This window comes from Panthera onca, chromosome A1 (assembly GCF_046562875.1).
Source record: "Panthera onca isolate mPanOnc1 chromosome A1, mPanOnc1 haplotype 2, whole genome shotgun sequence".
Taxonomy (NCBI): domain Eukaryota; kingdom Metazoa; phylum Chordata; class Mammalia; order Carnivora; family Felidae; genus Panthera; species Panthera onca.
Genome location: NC_138339.1, coordinates 193,254,370 through 193,278,629, shown reverse-complemented (window position 1 = coordinate 193,278,629; position 24,260 = coordinate 193,254,370). Strand labels below are relative to the sequence as shown.

The 24,260-nt window shown below is 35.8% G+C and overlaps 1 protein-coding gene across 8 annotated transcripts in view; it reads left to right on the top strand.

Moving 5' to 3' along the window:
• The window catches only part of PIBF1 (progesterone immunomodulatory binding factor 1), a 204,815-nt gene that overhangs the window by 128,102 nt on the left and 52,453 nt on the right, over nt 1–24,260 (top strand). For all 8 annotated transcript variants that reach the window (XR_013550051.1, XM_078432907.1, XM_078432868.1 and 5 more), the window contains exons 13-14: nt 630–720; nt 15,936–16,038. Coding sequence is in view for 7 of the 8 variants with exons in the window: in XM_078432907.1 (XP_078289033.1) it covers nt 630–720; nt 15,936–16,038 (194 nt within the window). In the remaining variant the exon portion in view is untranslated. The remainder of the gene's footprint in view (nt 1–629; nt 721–15,935; nt 16,039–24,260) is intronic.

Genomic DNA, 24,260 nt, shown 5'->3' with positions numbered 1-24,260 from the left:
ATTTTAAAAAATAGTCATGTCTTTTATCAAGAAGAGAAATAATGAAATCGATGTTATTGTTACTTATTTATAATTACAAAACATACTTTCCATGCAAAAATCCTAGAATCACTCAGAATATCACAGCATCTGTATTATTATGCTTTATTTAAAAAAAATTTTTTTTTAAGTTTATTTATTTAGTTTTAAGCAAGAGAGCAAGCGGGGTAGGGACAGAGAGAGAGGGGAGAGAATCCCAAGCAGGCTCTGCACCATTAACACAGTGGCCTATGCAGGGCTCAAACTTACGAACCGTGAGATCGTGACCTGAGCCAAAACCAAGAGTTAGAGGCTTAACCGACTAAGCCACCCAGGCGCCCCTTAAATTATTATGCTTTATAACAAGAAAATTTAACATGTCCTATGATGCAAGCCATTACACCTTTTAAAAATAAATGGAACAAATTTAAGCAACCATATACTTTAAGAAATATGCTCTACTTACAAATGGACTGTTTGAGATTGTGCATTAGCCCTTTTTAATGTTCTTATGCTCCCTGATTCGTATGACCTCTTTTATTTTCACTTTTGCTGTGCTTTTTAAGAAAAAAACCCACTTATTTTACATCATACACTTTAATATTTTTCAGTTGAAAATGAAGATGAAGCTGAAAGGGTTCTTTTTTCCTATGGCTATGGTGCTAATGTTCCCACAACAGCCAAAAGACGACTAAAGCAAAGGTAAAATCAATATATATTTGTTTTACTTATCTACTCAAGCTAAATGTAATTACATTATGCTTTTTGATAATGTGCAAAGTAAAGTTACTTTATTCTTAGTATGCATAAATATTAAATTGCTCACAAAATAAAGCACAGTAAGTTATAATCCTGCATTTCATGTATTTTTAAGTGAGTTTAATGATCAATAAACTAGAAGTGTACATTAGTATTTTCCTAGAATTAGATTCAGTGATAATGACACCATTGTGATTTTATTTTCACATTAATTTCAAGTGTGCTACAAATGCGTTTGTACCAACAGTTTTCAGATTAAAATTAAATAGGCTTCCTTTTTCTCTTGTTTTTTATTCACCTGTGTACATTCCTTGATATATACTTGAGAAAGAGAAAGAGGGACACAGAGAGAGAGATGAGATAGCATATTATATTATGATTAAAAGTAGGGGCATTAGGTAGGACACTTGTTGGGATGAGCACTGGGTGTTACATAGGGGTGAATCACCAGAATCTACTCCTGAAATCATCATAGCACTATATGCTAACTTGGATGTAAATTAAAAAAGAAAGAAAGAAAGTATAAAAGACTTTGTGAAGACCAAGAAAATTTGGGGGAGATCCACTAGTGATTTTGTGAGATTCTGTTTAAAGTATACTATGGGGCACCTACCTGGGTGGCTCAGTCGGTTAAGTGTCCAACTTTGGCTCAGGTTATGATCTCACGGTCCGTGAATTCAAGCCCCGCATCAGGCTCTGTGCTGACAGCTAAGAGCCTGGAACCTGCTTCAGATCTGTATCTCCCTCTCTCTCTGCCCCTCCCCTGCTCACGCTCTATCTCTGTCTCTCAGAAATAAATAAATGTTAAAAAAAAAATTTTAAGTACACTAAGAGAGAAATTGTACCTATATTAATCAGTTTTCCAGTTGACCTAGCTAAATTTTTTTTTATCTAACTTCTTTCTCTCACTTTAACTCATCCTCCTATGCAAAAACATCTGACTGTCCCATATGCTACCATATCACATCTAAATATTACTGCCAGACTTCCAGGCCCTTCCACATGCCCCCACCTCTCCAACTTTCCTTGCCTCTCTACCTAAAATCAGGGTAGTCTATCTCTATGCCTATAAACATCTATTTGCTCCATACCACATAATAGAGCATTTATCTTATCTCATTAGCTCTTGTTTCCCACATCATTTCCCCAGCCAAATGGAAGGTTCCTGAAGGTCAGCAATGATATCTTTTGTTTATTCTCTGTCTCTACCTAGCATGGTATAAGATACCTAGTAGAATTGTCTGTTCATCTGAGTATTTGAGGATTCAAATCTGCTTGTTTATCTTTTTTTTTCAATGTTTTTATTTTTTTTTAAAGAGAAAGAGAGTGCACACACGCAGGGGAGGGGCAGAGAGAGAGAGAGAGAGAGAGAGGGACAGAGGATCAGAAGTGGGCTGACAGCAAAAAGCCCAATACAGAGCTCAGACCCACAAACCATGAGATCATGACCTGAGCCAAAGTCAGACACTTAACCAACTGAGCCACCCAGGCATCCCAACTGCTTGTTTATCTTTTATTTTTATTTGAGTTGATTTAAGTGTTTAGAGACCTTACACATTATGTAAGAAAAACAATTCATCTGAACTCTAATAGTTTTGTAGAAACTTTGAAGTGATGGCTAAGAGAATAAAATGTCTTTAACGCTATGATGTAAGATATAGGCCATTTTATAACAAAACAAATGGGTGCTTTGAATGTATGTCTCTTACTGGTTAAACTAAATATCTGGAAGAATTTTAGACCAAGGATAGATGACTGTCAAGTATTATTTTATAGTTGGAATGGTTAATTCTGTCTGGTGAAGGTGCAAGTATTTCTAAATTATGTATTATTTGAAAAATGAGCTGTAGTCCCATCCCATTCCCCTTCTCTGCTCAGTCCCTCATGAGTCATTAAGGATGACCTAGGCTATTTTGTAATTTTCCCCGTATAACTGTTTTTGAGCATTATATTGCCTAGGGGGGAATAGAAATACACTTTTGTGGGGAAGAGACTTCTTGGTCAGTGGTAAATGCTTGGTATATACTAAAAATTGAAATTTGAAGGAAAAAGTCTATTCTCTTCTTTTTTAGCATATGAATCCTTCCAAAGAATCTTTGTCACAAGGAAAAAAGAATTTTGCTGTTGTAAGCTTTTTTATTTAGCCCTAAATGCTGAGTTCCTCTAAAATTGAAAGCAATTATTGCTGTTACCTTACTTTTTTTTAAAGAATTTCCAAAAACAGATGTTGATTCCTTAATAATTAGAGTGGAGATTCAAAGAACCACAACTGATTCATATTCTGAATAATTTTAACTATCCAAATATTTCTGAAGATTTTATCACTGAGCTATCTGTGTGCCTTGAACAAGTGCCTAATGGGCATACTATTAATATCTCCTACCAGCTGGTGCCAGGCATTCGTCTCATGGTGAACCAGAGGGTTATTTTGAGGAAGTGCTTCTCAGGTCATCTAAACTGAGTGAAGGGAAAGTAAGTCTAGATATCCAGAGAGGACGTTTATGTATTCCTTCAACATCTTTTATTGAGTACCTACTATATGCGTAAAATTGAGCAGTGGCAAAGAGGATCCCTCTTTTAGGGTCTGACACATATCCAAAGTTTGCAAAGTCTGTATTTCACTTTCAGTAGCTATTTGTAAAGAAGTCAATGGCTTCATTCTCTGTTTAACTGATTTAAGATGAAAGCAATGTAACCTTTGAGAGAGTCTATATTTAATTCTTCACATTTAAAATTAAAGCAATAGAAACTGAAGGTGCATTATAAAACAACTCAATCAGAACGGCAAATGAAATGTTTGCATAATGAAGTTTTCATTATACATTAGTCTACGCCAAGATACATGAGAATTTCAAAGGAACTTACTTTTCAACTACTATACACTTAGTATAGTAAGTAAATGGTACACTTAGTACCATTCATACTAAGTTCAGTGTGAAATCTCATACATTCAACAGCCAGGTTTAGGTACTTTAGGTTAACGCTTAATTGGAACAGATTTCCTTTTTTTTTTTTTTTTTTTTTTTTTTTTTTTAATAAGATAATCTAAGAGCTTATTTTTTATTTTTTTTTATTTTTTTTTATTTTTTTATTTTTTTTTAACGTTTATTTATTTTTGAGACAGAGACAGAGCATGAACGGGGGAGGGTCAGAGAGAGAGGGAGATACAGAATCTGAAACAGGCTCCAGGGTCTGAGCAGTCAGCACAGAGCCCAACGCGGGGCTCGAACTCACGGACCGCGAGATCACGACCTGAGCCGAAGTCAGACGCTTAACCGACTGAGCCACCCAGGCGCCCCTGGAACAGATTTCTGATTATAAAAATATTATGTTTATTTTAGAAAATTGTTAGTAATCCTACCATCCAAAGGTAACCATTCAAAAATGTATAATAGATATACATATGTCTTCTTGCATATTTAGGGTATTAAACATGGGAAGTTTAATATTTTTTCTTACAACTCCATCTTGAACGTTTCTCGTATCACTGAATAGTCTTCAAAAAGATAATTTTTAATAGTTATCCAAACCTTTAATTGTTAGGCCTTCTGCTTTGAGTTTCATGTTGTTGTTAATAAATTCAATAGTCACTGAAAATATTCATTGGTTACCTGTTGCTACTCAAGGTATATTATGAAATTAAAGTGAGAAAATGGATGCAAATTTCACCACACAGTCCCTGGCACACAGTGGGTTATTTAGGAAATGTTAACTGGTTATACCAGTTAATGTTTCTTAGAGTAAATTACACAGTTGATTTTAGAGGAAAAGCTAGTGTTCCAAAAACTTTAGGTACAATTTAAGGTTTTAATTAAAATCATTTTGTTTGAGAATTGTAATGAGACTTTTTAAAATAATTAGTCGAGACACTCCCCTGGACATGAAACCGGTTTTGAGATTTTTTGGTATCTGTCAATCAATCTTAAGACATATACTGTAATGCCAGTTTCCTATAAAAAAGTAGCAAAATTAGCTTTTGTAGTTTGAAAAATAACTCCCAAAAACTGTCTTTTAAGCACATTGTAATTATCAAATAAGCTTACTCACAGGTTGACGTTTCAGTGGAGATATGAACAATAACTAAATATCACATTAAACTCTTTCTGGGACAAAGTTGCAGTAAGTTAAAAGGGCTTATGCAATTAAGTAGATTAAAATGAAATGGGCTCTTCTTGACTTGACTAAACTTGAAAATCTGAAGTAATGTTTTTGTTTCGGTCATGATTGTTTTGAAAATAGCAAACAAGATTTTCTGGTTACATGTTTTGGTTATGCTCTTTAACCTGCATCTTAATTGGGGAACTGCCAGGCACTAGCGTGGTCTTAGTGTGCGCTTCTCTGTTTGCTTTGGCAGATCTGAATGAAGAGCTGTTTCTGAAGGTTTTTAAACCTTTCAAACTGCTAGATTTACTGCATACTCCAGACCTTTTGTTTTAGTTTCTGTCTAGTTTTATAAAGAGTGTTAAGTTGAAATTTTCACAGTACATTGAACCTTATAATAAAGGAAAATATTAAAGCTGAGAAAACTTTTTTTTCCTCTAGCAGACTTTTGTGTAAAATGAAAATTTTTCTCTCTTTCTTCTCATGTGAGAGTATGTGAGTTGTCATTTTTGTCCTTGGGGAAAGTTGTTCTTATTTGGGTTTGTTTTTGGAATAGTCCTTTAAAAAGTTACTGCCATTCTATTCGTGATCAACTTGAGAGTTTAAACCTATAGAAGAACCTAGAGAAAGTGTCATATGACTGTAGATAATCAGCTTGAGACCATTATTTGGTTTTCAATAATTACCAGTAGAGCAGGCAGTATAGGTGCCAACGTGAGGAGTTCTGAAGCTAGAATCATTCTGGTACGTGTGCCCCTTTTTTGGAACCTTTTTTTTTTTTTTTTTTTTATGCCATACTAATAGAGATAAATCTCTGACCTAAAATTGAAAAAGATCAAGGAGCCAAATGCTATTTCAGGCAAGTAACTAATTAGCAAGTAACTAAATAAATACAGATATTTATTTAGAGTTTTGGTGATACTAAGAAAACCATACCAAGATTGAAGGAATTGAGGCAGAACATCAATCCTCCATTGTGCTTTGGCATCTCATACACAGATGAAGATCTACCTTGTCCGTATTGGCTGGGCTCTACTACTATGAAATTACGTAATAATCAGAAGTGCTACTTCCATTGACAGATCTAAGAGAATAAGTTTTATTTGGAGTCAAGAAGTGATGAGGGAGCTGAAAGATGACCTTGGTGGGGTTATTCCTTGGCGGGAATAATTTTACCAGGTAACAGGTGAAATTTTCATTTAATATTTATTTCTTTTTAATTTTTTTAAATGTTTACTTATTTGTTAGAGAGACAGAGACAGAGTGTGAGCGGGGGAGAGACAGAGATAGAGAAGGAGACACAGAATCTGAAGCAGGCTCCAGGCTCCGAGCTGTCAGCACAGACCCCAACGCAGAGCTCAAACTCACAAACCACGAGATCATGACCTGAGCCGAAGTCGGTCACTTAACCGACTGAGCCACCCAGGCGCCCCATTTCATTTAATACTTAAATACAAAACTATAGTCTTGTAGCATTCATTTTTAGTTGATGTTGAACTTAATCTTGGTACAGGTAGAATTCACAGTCACATGGCAGTTAATATAATTACAAAGAAGTATTGTTAAGTTGTACCTACTTTAGTGTCTCAACAGATAGCCTGTAAAAGCAAAGCTTTCTTGAGTTTAGTACATTCTGTACAAAATAAATAAATAACTAGCCTTTAGCAGGAGTCATTTTTCCCGACTGTATCCATAGTTACTTTTCATAAAGAACTTGGGAAGGACTTGTTTGCATTCTATGTGCATTGTGCTTAAGGAGATATAAACTCAGCCACATAGAGGAGAAATTCTTCATTTGTCTTGCTTTGAATTATAGTTAAAGTGAATTTCTTTCTTCCCACTTCTAACACCCCGGGTTTCTACACAGAATCTACCTGTGACACCCAAAACTAGTGAAAAAATTGAATCAGTTATCAAAAATCTCCCCAACAAATAAGAGTCCTGGACCAGATGGCTTCCCTGGGGAATTCTACCAGACATTGAAAGCAGAGTTAATACCTATCCTTCTCAAGCTGTTCCCAAAAATAGGAACGGAAGGAAAACTTCCAGACTCATTCTATGAAGCCAGCATTACCTTGATTCCCAAACCAGAGACCCCACTAAAAAGAAGAATTATAGACCAATATCCCTGACGAACATGAATGCAAAAATTCTCAACAAGATACGAGCAAATCAAATTCAACAGCATATAAAAAGAATTATTCACCATGATCAAGTGGGATTCGTTCCTGGACTGCAGGGCTGGTTTAATATTTGCAAATCAATTAGTGTGATACATCACATTAATAAAAGGAAGGATAAGAACCATATGATCCTGTCAATTGATGTAGAAAAAGCATTTGACAAAACACAGCATACTTTCTTAATAAAAACCCTCAAGAAAGTCAGGATAGAAGGAACATACTTGAACATCATAAAAGCCATATATGAAAAGCCCACAGCTAGTATCATCCTCGATGGGGAAAAACTGAGAGCTTTCCCCCTGAGATTGGGGACACGACAGGGATGTTCACTGTCACCACTGCTGTTTAACATAGTGATGGAAGTCCTAGCATCAGCAATCAGATGACAAAATGAAATAAAAGGCATCAAATTTGGCAAAGAAGAAGTCAATCTTCCACTTTTTGCAGACTACATGATACTCTACATGGAAAACCCAAAAGACTGCTAGAACTGATACAGGAATTCTGCAAAATCTCAGGGTACAAAATCAATGTACAGAAGTCAGTTCCATTTTTATACACCAACAATGAAGCAACAGAAAGAGAATTAAAGAAACTGATCCCATTTACAGTTGCACGAAGAACCATAAAATACCTAGGAGTAAACCTAACCAAAGATGTAAAAGATCTGTATGCTGAAAATTATAGAAAGGTTATGAAGGAAATTGAAGAAGACACAAGAAATGGAAAAACACTCCATGCTCATGGATTAGAAGAATAAATATTGTTAAAATGTCAATACTACCCAAAGCAATCTACACATGCAATGCAATCCCAATTAAAATTGCACCAGCATTCTTCTCAAAGCTAGAACAAACAATCCTAAAATTTTAATGGAAACACAAAAGACCCCAAATAGCCAAAGTAATAATTAAGAAGACCAAAGCGCGAGGCATCACAATCCCAGACTTTAGCCTCTACTAAAAGGTGTAATCATCAACACATTATGGTATTGGCATAAAAACGGACACATAGACCAATGGAATAGAATAGAGAACCCAGAATTGGACCCACAAATGAGTGGCTAACTAATCTTTGACAAAACAAGAAAGAGCATCCAGTGGAAAAAAAGACAGTCTCTTTAGCAAATGGTGCTTGGAGAACTGAACAGCAACATGCAGAAGAATGAGACTAGACCACTTTCTTACATCATACACAAAAATAAACTCAAAATGGATGAAAGACCTAAATGTGAGACAGGAAACCATCAAAAACCTAGAGGAAAAAGCAGGCAACAACCTCTTTAACCTCAGCTACAGCAATTTCTTGCTCAACACATCTCTAAAGGCAAGGGAATTAAAACCAAAAATGAACTATTGGGACCTCATCAAGATTAAAGGCTTCTGCACTGCAAAGGAAACAATCAACAAAACTAAAAGGCAACCAACAGAATGGGAAAAGATATTTGGAAATCACATATCAGATAAAAGGCTAGTATGCAAAATCTATAAAGAACTTACCAAACTCCACACCTGAAAAACAATCCAGTGAAGAAATGGACAGAAGACATGAATAGACACTTTTCCAAAGAAGACATCCAGATGGCCAACAGACACGTGAAAAGATGCTCAACATCACTCATCCTCAGAGAAATACAAATCAAACCCACACTGAGATACCACCTCACACCAGCCAGAGTAGCTAAAATGAACAAATCAGGAAACTACAGATGCTGGCAAGGATGTGGAGAAACGGGAACCCTCTTGCACTGTTGGTGGGAATGCAAACTGGTGCAGCCGCTCTGGAAAACAATGTGGAGACCCTACGACCCAGCAATACCACTACTAGGAATTTACCCAAAGGATACAGGAGTGCTAATGCATCGGGGTACATGTACCCCAATGATTATAGCAGCGCTTTCAACAATAGCCAAATTTTGGAAAGAGCCTAAATGTCCACCAACTGATGAATGGATAAAGAAGATTTGGTTTATATATACAATAGAATAGTACTTGACAATGAGAAAGAATGAAATCATGCCATTTACAGCATCGTAGATGGAACTGGAAGGTATTCTGAGTGAAGTAAGTCAGTCAGAGGATAGATATCATATGTTTTCACTCATATGAGGAACTTGAGAAACTTAACAGAAGACCATTGGGGAAGGGAAGGAGGAAAAAAATAGTACAAACAGAGGGGGAGGGAGGCAAACCACAAGAGACTCTTAAATCCAGAGAACAAACTGAGGGTAGATGGGGGGGGGGGGTGGTGCGCAGGTGTGGAGAGGGGAAAATGGGCAATGGACATTGAGGAGGGCACTTGTTGGGATGAGTACTGGGTGTTGTATATAAGCCAATTTGAGGGGTACTTGGGTGGTACCCCAACAGTCGGTTAAGAGTCTGACTCAGGTCATGATCTCACGGTTTGTAAGTTCAAGCCCCACATCAGGCTCTGTGCTGAAAGCTCAGAGCCTGGAATCTGCTTCAGATTCTGTGTCTTCCTCTCTCTCTGCCCCTCCCCTGCTCATGCTCTGTCCCTCTCTGTCTCCCAATAATAAATAAACATTAAAAAAAATTATAAGCCAATTTGACAATAAATTATATTTTTAAAAAAAGAATCTACCTGTGACACTAAATCATTCACTACAATATGCCCCATTTAAAGATGTAGGAGGTTGAAGTATAAAAGAAATGAACTGGCATCTGTAATATTTGCCTTCCCTTATCAACTTTATGTATGTTTTTATTACTAGTTTAATGCTCAGTTGATGAGCACTAGTCATACTTTAATATTGAAGCTCTGCAACCTAAGAATATGGTTTCTAGCAGTGTGTTCATGTAAACAAAATGCATTTACAGCAAAATTGATTAAGAAGGATTTATTTAGTGCTGCTTTCGTTAGTACACACCACAGGGGATAAGACCTTGTCTTCATGTAAGTAGCATCTTTTGGGAAAGAAAAGATTAACACATGTCAAAGAATATTAAGAAACACCCAAAAATGTATAATTTAGAGCTGTATTGTACGCTAGACTATGTCAGTCAGAGGAATAGAGATCAGTGAAGACTAGCATGATCAGAAATGGAGGAAGTAGAACTTGCAAGGAGCCTTTAAGAAAAAGTTGGATCTATGTAAGAATGACAGAAAAAAAAAAAAAAAGAAAAACTTGGATCTGTCAAGCAGTGAAATAGTCTGCCGTCTCCAGACGGGGAACCAACAGACGTATGTATAGTGCAAGGAATATATAAAACATGTTTATGGGACAGTAAGTGGAGTAGACATTAATGGAAAATAAGGTTGGTTCAGTTGACATTATAAAAGGCCTTCATATTTTTGTTTTTTTTAATGTTTTTTAATATTTATTTAAGTTTGAGAGAGAGAGAGAGCACTAGTGGGGTAGGGCAGAGAAAGAGGGAGACAGAATCGGAAGCAGGCTCCAGCCTCGGCACTGTCAGCACAGAGCCCGATGTTGATCTCGAACCCACAAACCACAAGATCATGACCTGAGCCATGTACTAGGGCATGAAGAAACAGGAGGTGTTATAAAGTTCAGTCTTTCAACAGTTTATTACTGAACACCTACTTCCTTTGTACCAAATATTATTCAAGGTATTTTGAATACATTAGAGAACAAAATAAATAAAAATTCTAGTCCTTGGATAACTTTTCATTGTAGTTCATGAGAACTTAAATTTATACCAATCTTTCAAGAGAAATGTCTGAAAATCCGTAATGCACATGTGTTTTGACACAGTCATTATGCTTTCTGAGGAAATGGCAGTACAAGGTGTGCAAAGATAAACTTATGTAATTATTTAGAATTTTCTATAGCACATAGCACTGCTGTGACTGCTATAATTGGATTGTGTTTTTATTGTTGAGTTATAAGAGTTCTTTATTTTTCTAGATACGAGTCCCTTATCAGATAGGTATTTTGGGATGTTCTCTTCCATTTCATGGGTTATCTTTTCATTTTTTTAATGGTGTCTTTTGAAGCACAAAACTTTTTAATTATGATGCAGTCCACTTTATCTAATTTTTCTTTTGTTGCTTGTGCTTTTGGTGCCATATCTGAGAATCCTTTATCTAAAGTCAGGAAGATTTACTCCTGTGTTGAAGACGTACTCCTGTGTTTTCTTCTAAGTATTTATATTTTAGTGTTTACATTTAGGTCTTTGGCATACTTTAAGTTAATTTTTTTATGTCATGTAAGGTAAGGGCTGTGTACTATTTTAAATATGGCTACTAAAAATTTCTAAATTACATGTGGACTTGCATTATGTTTCTATTGGACAAAACTGGCCTAGACCAACAGTCTCCAAACTTTTTGATATGACTCCCTATTGGGGAAAAAAAATTGAACATTCACCCACCAATGTATGTACATGTATTTATCTCTCAATTATATACATGTACTATCCTATGAATAACATGTATGTTAAAATACAAAACTACATAGAAAATTTAAATTTAAAGACACTTAATAGTAAAATAAATATAAATAAAATTTCCCACACTTCAGTGGATTGTTTTGAACGTAATTGCTTTTGGAGACCACCAGTCTAGACTGTGATCTTAACTTTATAATTGATTGGCTCAAATGTTCTTCCTTCTCCACCGTATTGATAGAGAACTCTCTCAAGTGCAGACCTGGTCATGTTATGCCTACCCGACTTAATGATAAAATCCAAACTCAGCTTGTCATTTAAGGTCTTTCATATGTCCCTGCCTCTGTCTCTCTAGCTTCAGCCTTCACCATGCGCCATACATTTTATCAATCCACAGCATACCTCCCTGCACATCATCCTTTACCTATGCTTTTCTCTCTACCCAGAATGCTATTTCTCTGCTTCCTCTCCAGATTACTATTAGTCTTCATTCCTCAGTGTGCCCTTTCTTATCATTTAGCACACTATGGTAATTTATTTGTCCGTCTTCCTCAGGAGACTATCAGATCCTCCAGGTAGAAACTGTGTATTCCTGGTACCTATATAGGTTATGGGCTTTTAATAAATTTTTTTTTAATGTTCATGAATATCTTGGTGAATGAGTTAGTAAATACATTTCTTCTAATTCAACCTGCTTTTCTACAGACATTGATATTTATGATCAAGAAAAAAATTCTAATTTTTGAATCATTTTTGTTTCATTGTAAATATGATAATGATCAAAAATTTTATTTCTCGTTTTTTCTGCATGTCCTAGATTTCACAATATTTTTGTTTGTGTTTTTTGTTTTTGTTTTGTTTTGTTTCTGTAACATCCATAATCCATGGGCTAAATGTGTCATTTAGGGCAATCTAAGAACCTTAATACTTAGTACCATTTCTGAAATGTCTGTGAAGAAATGTGTTCTGCTGTCTTTACAGTGACTTAGAAGTAAATGTTTTAAATGTGATCAGTGCATCAATTGGAGACCAGTTATACCACCATGTCTTCTACATTATAAATATTATGTATCATAAGTGATACCAACATTCATAGTAAAAGTCACAGTCATTCTTATCAGCATCAGTTCTTAGAAAGTTTTTCTCAATAAAATAGTTCTTTTTTTTTTTTTTTTAATATTTATTTACTTGAGAGAGAGAGAGAGAGTCCTGGGGGCCAAGTGGGCCTAGGGGTTGGAGTAACCTGTGCCCATAGATACACTCCTTAGTTACCAGAGTGGGGCTTTCAAATCCATTTGTTCCTTCCTTGGCTGGAGTCTTTATAGGGGGTGGCAAGGGCTAAATGCAGGGCCACACAATTTCCTTGTGGAACCTTATTTCTTTCCCCAATGGTTCTTTTCTCAGGGGGCCTGTCAAGGGCAGTTCCCCAACAGACAATTCCCCAGGTACTTTTATTAAGGCCAAATTACATAAAAGCAGGAGTACAAGAAGCTTCACGTCAGTGGGCCTCCCTGCAGTCCCGATCCGTCCACTGCCCGGGCCCTGCCATCAGGCTGGTTGGATAGTTTGGCTTCTGGCAAGAGAGCGTGAGCCGGGGAGAACAGAGAGAGAGAGGGAGAGAGAGAATCCCAAGCAGGCTCCACACTCAGTGCAGAACTCAGTGCGGGGCTCGATCCCACAAACCATGAGATCAAGACCAGAGCCCAAATCAAGAGTCAGCTGCTTAACCGACTGAGCCACCCACGCACCCCTCAATAAAATAGTTCTATATGCTAGTAATCAGAACAGTATAGAACACATTAGGAGCATTTCGAGGCCTCGTAAGATAGCTCCCTTCTATTTAGAGTTGATTTTCCTCAGTCAGAATCCCCAACCAAAATCAGGGCAATTTTTAGTAGAAGGAGGTAGCCCTGGTATTAGGGCTTAGGCACCAGCATGTCAAGAATTTCTCGAATTCACAGTTTTATATCATGTGATATTTTGCACTGATAAATGGTATCACACCATATCTGCGTAAGAGCATTATTCAATTCCCAAACAAACCAAAAAGCACCCAAACCAAATGAGCTACTTGCTGTTATTAAACTTGATGTCTTCGAGTCATTATCGTCTTCAAAATGTTGGTAATGGGTGGGTGACCTTTGCATCTGATTATTTTCTCGCATCCTTTTATCTTTCATTGAATGTCATCCGCAACTGTTTTCTGTGTAGTAGCCTTTGATTGTGTTATTATTCTATTCTGAGCATGGCACAAACATGGTCTGTACCTTCAATATCCATTTACTGAGAAATTAACTGTGTACAAAAAGACCCTCATCTTTCTGTGGGAGACTTATTCCTAACATTTATGAAGGATGAGGAAGAAAATGAAAATATGAGTGAAGATAACTCCAAGGATTTTTATTACCTTAGTAAAAAACAGAGTTAATGATATAAAATACTGATGTTTATGTATTAAAGCTGTAAACATAACATAAAATTAGCCTTAAGACTTATTTGTAGAGATCTTATTTTAGGGTCAAATTTGAGAGAACTTGGCATATTTTAGATTGGGAGATACAAAATGGGGTAGCCATAAACCGTAAACACCTGTAAAATCTGTAAAGGAAGAAAATAGATTAGTGGTTCCCTAGGTCTGGCAGGAGGATGGGGAGCAATGCTAACAGGGAAATACTTCTTTTGTAATCAAAATATTCTAAAATTAGGTTATAGTGTTAGTTGTATAACTCTAAACATACTAAAAACCATTGAATTGAACACTTTAAATGGATGGACTTTATAATATGTAAATTACATAGCAATAAAATTATATGTCAGTAAAGCTGTATTTTATTAAAAAAAAAAAAAAAAAAAAAAAAAAAAGATTGTCAGGGCACCTGGGTGGCTCAGTCAGTTAGGCATCCAACTTCAGCTCAGGTCATGATCTCATGGTTCGTGAGTTCGAGTCCCGCATCAGTCTCTGTGCTGACAGCTCGGAGCCTGGAGCCTGCTTCAGATTCTGTGTCTCCCTCTCTCTCTGCCCCTCCCCGGCTCACACTCTGTCTCTCTCTCTCTCAAAAATAAATAAATGTTAAAAAAAATTTTTAAATGATTGTCAAAAAATAAGGACTGTGTATTTTCTGCCTCTAACTTTAGCTGATTAAGACAAAATCTTATGCCAGTTGGAAAGATAGAAATTTAGAAATGAGCATATCTAAACAAACTCCCCAATTTGCTGTATAAACTTTTATCAGAACTCATCTTTTTCATTTGGAATAACAAGGCCTTAGAAATGGATATATAGGATGATGTTTAGCATTATTTTCAGAATTTTTTGTCTGCATTCCTTTATCCAAGATTAGGAAATATTTAAAAATATAATGGAATTGTTCCTGTTCCACATATAAATAAAATAATTTTCTTTAAAATGAAAATATTTTAGGGGCGCCTGGGTGGCTCAGTCAGTTGAGCGTCCGACCTTGGCTCAGGTCATGATCTTGGGTTCGTGAGTTTGAGCCCTGTGTCGCGCTCTGTGCTGACAGCTCGGAGCCTGGAGCCTGCTTTTCATTCTGTGTCTCCCTCTCTCTCTGTCCCTCCCCTGCTCATGCTCTGTCTCTCTGTCTCAAAAATTAATGAAAATATTTTATGCCGTGTCATTATATAACATCTTGGCCTCTCAGATTCCACAGCTTTTGCAATTCAGATTAATTCATATAGAATATGAAAATATGATAAATAAGAAATTATTAATTTTTTAGAATCACAGACAGGGTCTTTGGAGCAACATGTCTTCTCAACAGTATTAGCAGTTCTTTAAAGAATTCTACCCCTTTTTTTCCCCCTAGTTTTTAGGAGGAATGATTTTATAACTGAACTTTTTTTTTTTTAATTGTGTCTTAAAAGTGGAATTGGGGTATTTCATGTTTAATGTGATGTTAAATACTAAAGGTTACACTCTGTACAGTAAGTTGTGATCATGTGATAGTCAGAAGGTGATCTTTTACTACTGAGACATTCCCCATGTTTCATGCATCTGTTTCATCTCTACTTTCAATGGAAACTCTATTCAGTTGTTTTTTGTATTATAAAAGGCATCAGGTTGTGTGAGGGACACACTGAAGCTTTTCAAAGTGCAGGCTTATTATTTCAACTAATTGCCTGATTTGTTTGTAAATGGGAAATTTTTATAAAAACGGAGAAAGCTGTAAATTGCTGTCTGTGGGCTTTTCAAGCAAGTATAATGTAACTCTACTTTCATAGCAAGGGCTAGAAGCCATTACTGCAGTAATCAATATATCACAGTTATATTATTATGGAGATTTTAATGTTACTTTCAAAATTCTGAGCTGTTTGGATATTGGTCTTCCACTGTTGACACCTGATAATATTTGACTCCATATTTTTTCTGTAAATATTTAAGAATTACTAGGAAATGGTAAGTCAATTTTTAAGCACACAAACACATTTTTAATATCCTAGATAACATTCCTCTTTTTTAAGCATTAATTTTCTTTCTTCATTCTGTTAGTGTCCACTTGGCAAGAAGAGTGCTTCAGTTAGAAAAACAAAACTCACTGGTTTTAAAAGACCTGGAACATCAAAAGGACCAAGTAACACAGCTTTCACAAGAGGTAAATAACTTAAACAAAAGAAACATATATAAAGAATCACAGTGTTCATTTTAATTCTCTGTTACTCCTTTGTCTATCTTCTGAGCAGTTTTCAGATAAGCTGTTTGCTAGTACAAAATGATGTTACAACGTACAAAACTAACCTACTGTTAAAGCCTTATAAAACATCGTGCAGTGTATGGTAAAACTAAGATCAAAAAAGAGATTAAATGCCCAGACTAAATATAAATGCAGACTAGACAGGCGGAGCTTTGATTTCTGAGAGTAGCAACTGGCAAAACGGGTTTGGCGATTTTAGGTGGCATTTTGAGTTTTTTAATAAAACCTCATCTCAAAAAAAAAAAATAAATAAATAAATAAATAAATAAAACCTCATCTTAAAAATTTTTTCTTAAATTTTAATTCCAGTGTGGTGAACATGTACTGTTATCTTAGTTTCAAGTGTACAGTATAGTGATTCAACACTTCCATACATTACTCAGTGCTCACTCTTAATCCCCTTCACCTATTCCCCCATCCTCCCCCACCACCCCCCCCCCCCACCCACTTCCCCTCTGGTAGCCATCTGTTTAAAACCTCATCTTTTAAAGAGATGAAAAATTATCTATTAAACACACACTTAACTTGGTATACTCTTAAGCTCTCAAATTCTTTGGTACATGATAGTTCCCAAAGTATCTTTTAAAACTCAGATTCATATTTCTTATTTTCCTTAGCCTTATGTCATCTAAAAAAGATACATATTTGTACATGGTATTTTTAATCCTTTTACTTAACATCTAATTACATTTTTCTGTACTTCTGAAATTCGAGTAATAAAATAATTATAACCAAAGATGTCACCTCATTAGTATTCCTTTTATTTCCTGAGTTTCAGCATAACAAGTTTTTTATGTTAATAATTTAAAACTTCGATCTTATAATAAAGGGATTTTTAGAGGCATATATTAAAGACTATCAATACATATCATGTATTCTTTGTTTTCTGAAGGACCTGTTCATATTTACCTTTATAGTACCCTCTATTAAAGTACTTTTAATAATGTGACATTAGGAGGATTTCTGTGCTCAAATTCCAAAAGACCAGAAATCACTTCCTACTACGGGGCCCGACATAGAGTTACACTTGGGATGGAAGAGTGTCGTGCCACAGCCAGCTCTGCTGGCAGGAGTGCGAGGCACAGCCAGATTTGGAGCATTTCTTGTGTCTGTGGAATAAATATTCCTACCACGACTAACTTTGAGCTGCCAACATCACGTCACTGCACACAGAATAAAGATACTCAGTAGCACACTGTTACATATTGTCCCCACCATACAGATACAATAGACTTGGATAAACTGAAGAGCATAGATAATAGTAAAATAATTAAAAATCCATGACTTTGAAAATTTGTTCCCTTTTTTTAATAAAATTAATTTTACTGGGGCGCCTGGGTGGCTCAGTTGGTTGAGCGTCCGGCTTCAGCTCAGGTCATGATCTCATGGTTCTTGAGTTCCAGCCCCACATCAGACTCTGTGCTGACAGCTTAGAGCCTGGAGCCTGCTTCTGGTTCTGTGTCTCCCTCTGCTCCTCCCCCGCTCATGCTCTGTCTCTCTCTCTCTCCTTCAAAAATAAATAAAAACATTAAAAAAAAATTTTTTTTTAAATAAAATTGATTTTATTGGGGCACCTGGGTGGCTCAGTTGGTTGAGCATCAAACTTCAGCTCAGGTTGTGATCTCATGATTCATGAGTTCAGGCCCCACATCGGGCTCACTGCTGTTGGCATGGAGCCTGCTTCGGAACCTCAGTCTCCCCCTGTCTGCCTCTCCCCTGCTCACACTGTCTGTCTTTCTCAAAAATAAATAAACATTTAAGAAAAACATGTCTTGATTTTAAAAATAAAATAAAATTGATTTTATTGTAAATTTAAAGTTTTTAATATTAGATGTATTAACATTCAGCTCACAAAATTCCTGAAAATTTACTAGTCAGCTGTCAGAAACTACTGTAAGCCAGCACTACTACACCATGAAAGGATAAATAAATGATTACAGAAACCAATGAGAGGTTAAAGAAATTTCTGTTTGCTAATACATTATACATCACTCATGTTTGTTTTAATTTCAGAATAACCTATCAAACATATTTCTAAAAAAAAGTAAACTTGTCCATACTTGTATAGGTACATATCTGCACATCATAATATTACCTTAAAAAAAAATAAATAAAACTACCTTCCTGAACACTTCAGTTCATTGAAATAGGAATTGTTTTTTAAGTTTATTTATTTTGAGAGAGGGAGAGGGAGATAGAGAGAGAATCCCAAGCAGGCTCTGCGCTATCAGCACAGTGCCCAATGTGGGGATCAATCTCGCAAACTGAGATCATGACCTGAGCCAAAATTAACAGTCAGACACTTTTTTTTTTAACGTTTATTTATTTTTGAGACAGAGGGAGACAGAGTGCGAGTGGGGGAGGGGCAGAGAGAGAAGGAGACACAGAATCTGAAACAGGCTCCCAGCTCTGAGCTGTCAGCACAGAGCCCAGTGTGGGGCTCGAACCCACAAACTGTGAGATCATGACCTGAGCCGAAGTCAGGCACTCAACGGACTGAGCCACCCAGGCGCCTCAAGAGTCAGACACTTAACCAACTGAGTCACCCAGGCGCCCCCATTTAAGGTAAGCTGTTGGCTTATATTGAGAAAAAGATTTAAATACTGAAATACATGTGATAGAAAATGGTATGATACCTAGAATTTGCTTTTAAATACCCTGTAAAAAGTGGGGGAAGGGCTCATAAATCAAAGAAGAATCTCAAAATCTCAATCATGTTTGGAGCTGGGGGAAGATTATATGTGGATCTATTATTCAATTCTGTACTTTTATATATGTTTGAAAATTTTTCATAAGACATTGGGAGAAAGAATCAGTAACTGTATCTTAAAAGTTTTATGGCTACCATAGTATATAACTTTTCCCTTAAGATTGAAAATAAAGTATTATAATCTGGAATATTCTGCCGATTTAACTGGTTTTTGCCTCACAAAAATTATACTGCTTAAATTGAAAATATATAAACTAATTATCTGAAAGATGATAGTATTAGTACAGTCAGTATAGCAATTGACTATTCATGATACATGGTGAAAAAAATAGAGAAGGAAATTCTCTCAGGATCTATATTCTTTTAAACAGTTTAAATATTAAAACTAGCTTGGAATCTTGAGAATAATATACAGATAAAACAAATAACTAAAGCTAGAATCACCATTGAGTTAAATATGTTATTGAGAATATGTCTGAGATTAAACATAAATGAATTGCCAACATGAGAATGCTAAAAAATAGTCAAAATGAAAACAAATATTCCTTTTATAGTGGCTTTATTGAGGTATAATTGACAAACACTAAGCTGCACATACTTAAAGTGTACAATATGATAACTTTTGACACATGTATACCTGTGGAATCACCAAAATGTGGATAATGAACACATACATCACCCCAGATGTTTCCTTGTGCCCCTTAGGAATCTCTCCCAAACTTCCCTGTCCCCAAGATGGTCCTCAGGCAACCACTGACTTGCATTCTGTCACCATAGATTGACCATGTTTTTGATATTTTATATAAATACAGTCATAAAATATGTGTATATATTATGTACACACATTTTTTTGGTCTGACTTGTTTCACTCTGCCTAATCGTTTCAAGATTCACCCATAGCCCTTTTCATTGCTGAGGAGCATTCCATTTATGGGTATACCACAGTTTTGCATTCATTCACCTGTTGATGGGCATTCAGGTAGTTTGCTGTTTTCGCCTGTGACAAACAATGCATATATGGATATCCATGTACAGTCTTTCTATGAACGTATGCTTTTGTTTCTTTTGGGTAAAGACCTGGGAGTGGACTAGGTGGATCATGTGGCTAAGGGTCTGCTTAATGTTTTAAGAAACTGCCAAACTGGTTTACAAGTATTTGTGCCATTTTACATTTCCACCAGCTGCATACGAAAGTTCCTATTCTTCTACATCCTTGCAAAGACTTGATACGGTCCGTGTTTTTAATTTTAGCAGTTCCGATGGGTGTGTCATGGTCTCTCATTATGGTTTTAATTTGCATTTTCCCTAATGACTCACGACAGTGACCATCTTTTCGGATGCTCTTTGCCCTCTGCTCTCACTGGGAGAAGTGTCTTCAAATGTTTTGCCCATTTTATCACATTGTTTTCTTATTATTGAGTTTTGAGTATTATTTGTTGATTTTAGATACAATTCCCTTATCAGATATGTGATTTGCAAATATTTTCTCCCACTCTGTGGCTTGTTTTTCCATCTCTTAAACATGTTTAAAGAGCAGCTTTTGTCAAATCCAGTTTATCAATTCGTGCTTTTATGGACTTTGTTTTTAGTGTTGTATCTAAAATATCTTTGCCTAACCCAAGGTCACAGGGTTTTTGTCATGGTGTTTCATAGTTTTAAGTCTGTAATCCATTTTTACTTTATTTTTGTATTGTTTGCAAAGTATAGATTGAAATTCACTTATCTGCACATTGAAATCAAATTGTTCTCACATCATTTGCTGAAAAGACCTTGTTGAAAATCAGTCATAAATGTGTGAATTTGTTTCTAGACTCTCTGTTTCCAGTTATCTAATTTGCCTGTCTTCATGCCCAGACCACACTCTCTTGATTTCTGAAGCTTTATAATGTCTTGAAATTAGATAGCATTGGTCCTCTAATTCTGTTCATTTCAGAGATTTTCAGCTATTCTGTATCCTTTGCATTTCCATATGAATTCTGTAATCATTTCTACAAAGAAAAAAAGAAAAAGCTGGGTTTGATTTTCATTGGGATAGCATTGAATCTACAGATTAAGTGGGGAAAATTGACATCTTAATAATATTGAAATTCTATCCTATTAATTGGCCATATCCTGCCATTTTTATTCTTTAGTGTAAAGGTTTCACATCTTTTGACTAGTCTTTTTTTTTTTAAGTTTTTTTATTTATTTTTGAGAGAGAGAAAGAACAAATGAGGGAAGGCAGAGAAAAGATGAGAGAGTGAATACCAAGTAGGCTCCACACTTCAGCACAGAACCTGATGCAGGGTTCAAACTCATGAACCATGAGACCGGGCGCCCCTTGACTAATCTTAATGTTGTATTATGTTTTTCCATTCTTCTACTTTTAACTTCCTTATGTCTTTATAATTGTCTTATAGGCATCATATGTAGATGGATCTTAGTTTTTTTATCCATTCTAACAAAACAGGACTTTAATTGGAGTTTTTAGAACATTTACATTTGATGTGTCTCTTGATAAGTCTGTCATCTTGCTATTTGTTTTTTATTCATCCCATCTATTCTTTCTTCCCTTGTCCTTTTTTTTTTCCCCTGCCTTCTTTTGGATTAGCTGAATATTTTTATCATTTTATATGATCTCATTATTGGTTTATTGGCTTGAACTCTATTATTACAGTACTTTCTTTATAGTATATATCTTTAACATCATCTCATTTCATTTACTACATCATGTATAGTTTAAAAGCCTTAAAATAGTATACTTCCATTTGTCCCCCCGCCCAGCTTTTGTGCTCCTGTTGTCATATATTTTACTTGTACATGTAGAAACTGCACACAACATTGCTATTATTTTTCTTTAAGCAATTGACAATTTTTTGAAGAGCTATAGTATGAGGAAAAGATACTATATTTAACCAAATAGTTACCATACCTGGTGTTCTTTATTCCCTTGTGTAGATCCAAATTTCCATTTGGTATTATATTGCTTCCGGTTGATGTATTTCTTTTCACAGTACCTATAGAACAAGTCTGCTGGTAATGAAGTCTTTCTGCTTCTGTATGTTGCAGAAAGTTATTTCACCTCTTTTTGTTGTTTCTTGTTTTTATATGTCTTACTATTTTTAACAGAATTTAAGATTAAAATGTATTTCTGACAGTTATGTTTACTAAGGCAAAAAACCCCGGAAGTATACATTTAAGGGTTCACTCTTTTATGACAATAAAATTCACACATAAAAACTGTACAATTCAGTGGCTTTTGGTGTGTTTATAGCATTGCACTATCACCGCTATCTAGTTACAGAACATTTTCATTACCCAGACAGAAATTCTGTACCCATTAAGCAGTCACTCCCTATTCTCCCCTCCCCCCCAACCCTGGCAACCACTCTGTGCTTTCTGTCTATGGATTTGCCTGTTCTACACCCTTCTATAAATGGAATCATGCAATATGTGGCTTTTTTTAATCTGGCTGCTTTCATTTAGCATAGTGTTTTCAAGATTCATTCATGTTGTATCATCTATCAGTACTTAATTCCTTTTTACGACTAGATAATATCCCATTGTACAGATGCATCATATGTTGTTTATCCATTCATCCATTGATGAACATTTGGGTTATTTCCACCTTTTGACTATTGTGAATAGTGTTGCTATAAATATTCAAGTACAGGCATTATGTTTGTCTACCTGTTTTAAATCTGTGGAGTAAACACCTAGGAGTGGAATTGCTGAGTTCATTTTTGTTTTACAAAGATAATTTTCCCAGGGTAAAAAAGTCCAGATTGGTTCTTTTTTCCTCTGTCTCTTTTTCAGTACTTGAAAGATGTTGCTCCACTCTCTTCTGGTTTGCATTGTTTCTGCCAAGAAATATGCTGTCTTTATCTTTGTGTCTCTCTAGGTAATGTGTCTAATGTCTCTAGAATTTTTTTAAGATTTTCTTTTTTTCACTAGCCTTAAGCAATTTACGATGTGGTTGTTGTGATTTTCTTTATGTTTCCTCTACTTGGGTTTTATCAGACGTCTTATATATGTGTGTGATCATCAGATTTGGAAATGCTTCAGTCATATGTCTTCATATATTTTTCTACCTTACCCTCTGTTTCCTTCGGACACTCCATTAGACATGTATTTATACTGCTTGAAGTTGTCCTACAACAGAACAGATGCTCTTCTCTTCATTGTTTTCTTTTTCTGCCTTTCCTTTTGCATAATTTCTCTTAGTATGTCAAGTCCACTAGTCATTTCTTCAGTGTAAAATCTGCTGTTAATCCATTCTAGTGTTTTACGTCTCAGATATTGCAGTTTTCATTTCTAGTTCTCTTTTGTATCTTCCAGGTCTACTTAACCTTTTCAGACTTTATTTTCTTCAGCATAGGAAATACAGTTTCAATCACTATTTTGATATTCTTGTCTACTGATTCTATTATGGTGGCTGCCACTTCTTGGTTAGTTTCAGTTACATTGACCTGTCTCATATGTGTCATATTATCCTGTGTTTTTGCATGCTTACTAATTTTTCACGGGATGACAAATGTGAATTTTACCTTACCGCTAAGTATTTTTGGATTCCTGTAAGTGTGTGTTAGCTTTGTTCCCCAACATGGTTAAGTTTCTTGGGAAAGATTTGGCCCTTTTAAGTCTTGCTTTTAAGCTTTTATAAGCAAAGAAGCATTGATCCTAAGGCTACTTTTTTTGTCCCCTCCACTACTGAGACCAAAGTCTTTTGAATAATCTACCCCACGTCCTATGAATTAATAAGTTTCCTACTTTGGATAGTGGGAATAAGTAAATTCCTGGCCCATATGGTCTTCAGAAATTGTTCTTTCTAATCTTTTCAGTGGTTCTATCTCAGTCTCTGGTATTTTCTTTACACACATGCACTATTCAATGCCCAGGTGCATACTTAAGGGTGAATGTGTGTACATTTTCAGAGTTCTGTCTTTGTACAGCTCTCTTTTCTTCAGCACTCTGCCGTAGGAACTGTAGCCAACTTGGTGTCTACATCTAGCAGCAGATCCTTAACTTAGGGAGTTTGGCAGGCTCTGCTTTGATTTCCTCTTCCTTAACTACTGCCTGGAAACTCTTTCCGTAGAGTGAAGTGGGGCAACTGTAGGGTTACACTCAACTTGTTTGTTTCCTGTATCTCAGGGTTCACTGTTCTTCATTGTTTGATGTACAGTGTCTTCAGACTGTTGTTCTATTAGTTCGTTCAGTGTAAAAGAGAAAAAATTATTGGCTTTCTTTTTTGTATATATGTATATCACCTAATTTTCAAGAAACCACCAACTGGGTTAAATAAGAATGGAGTGTTCATAGGCAGTAATCTCCTTGATATCAGTCTTGGTGTTGTTCTTCTGGATCTTACTCCAAGAGCAAAAATAAACAAATGGGACTACATCAAACAAAAAGCTTCTGCACAGCAAAGAAAACC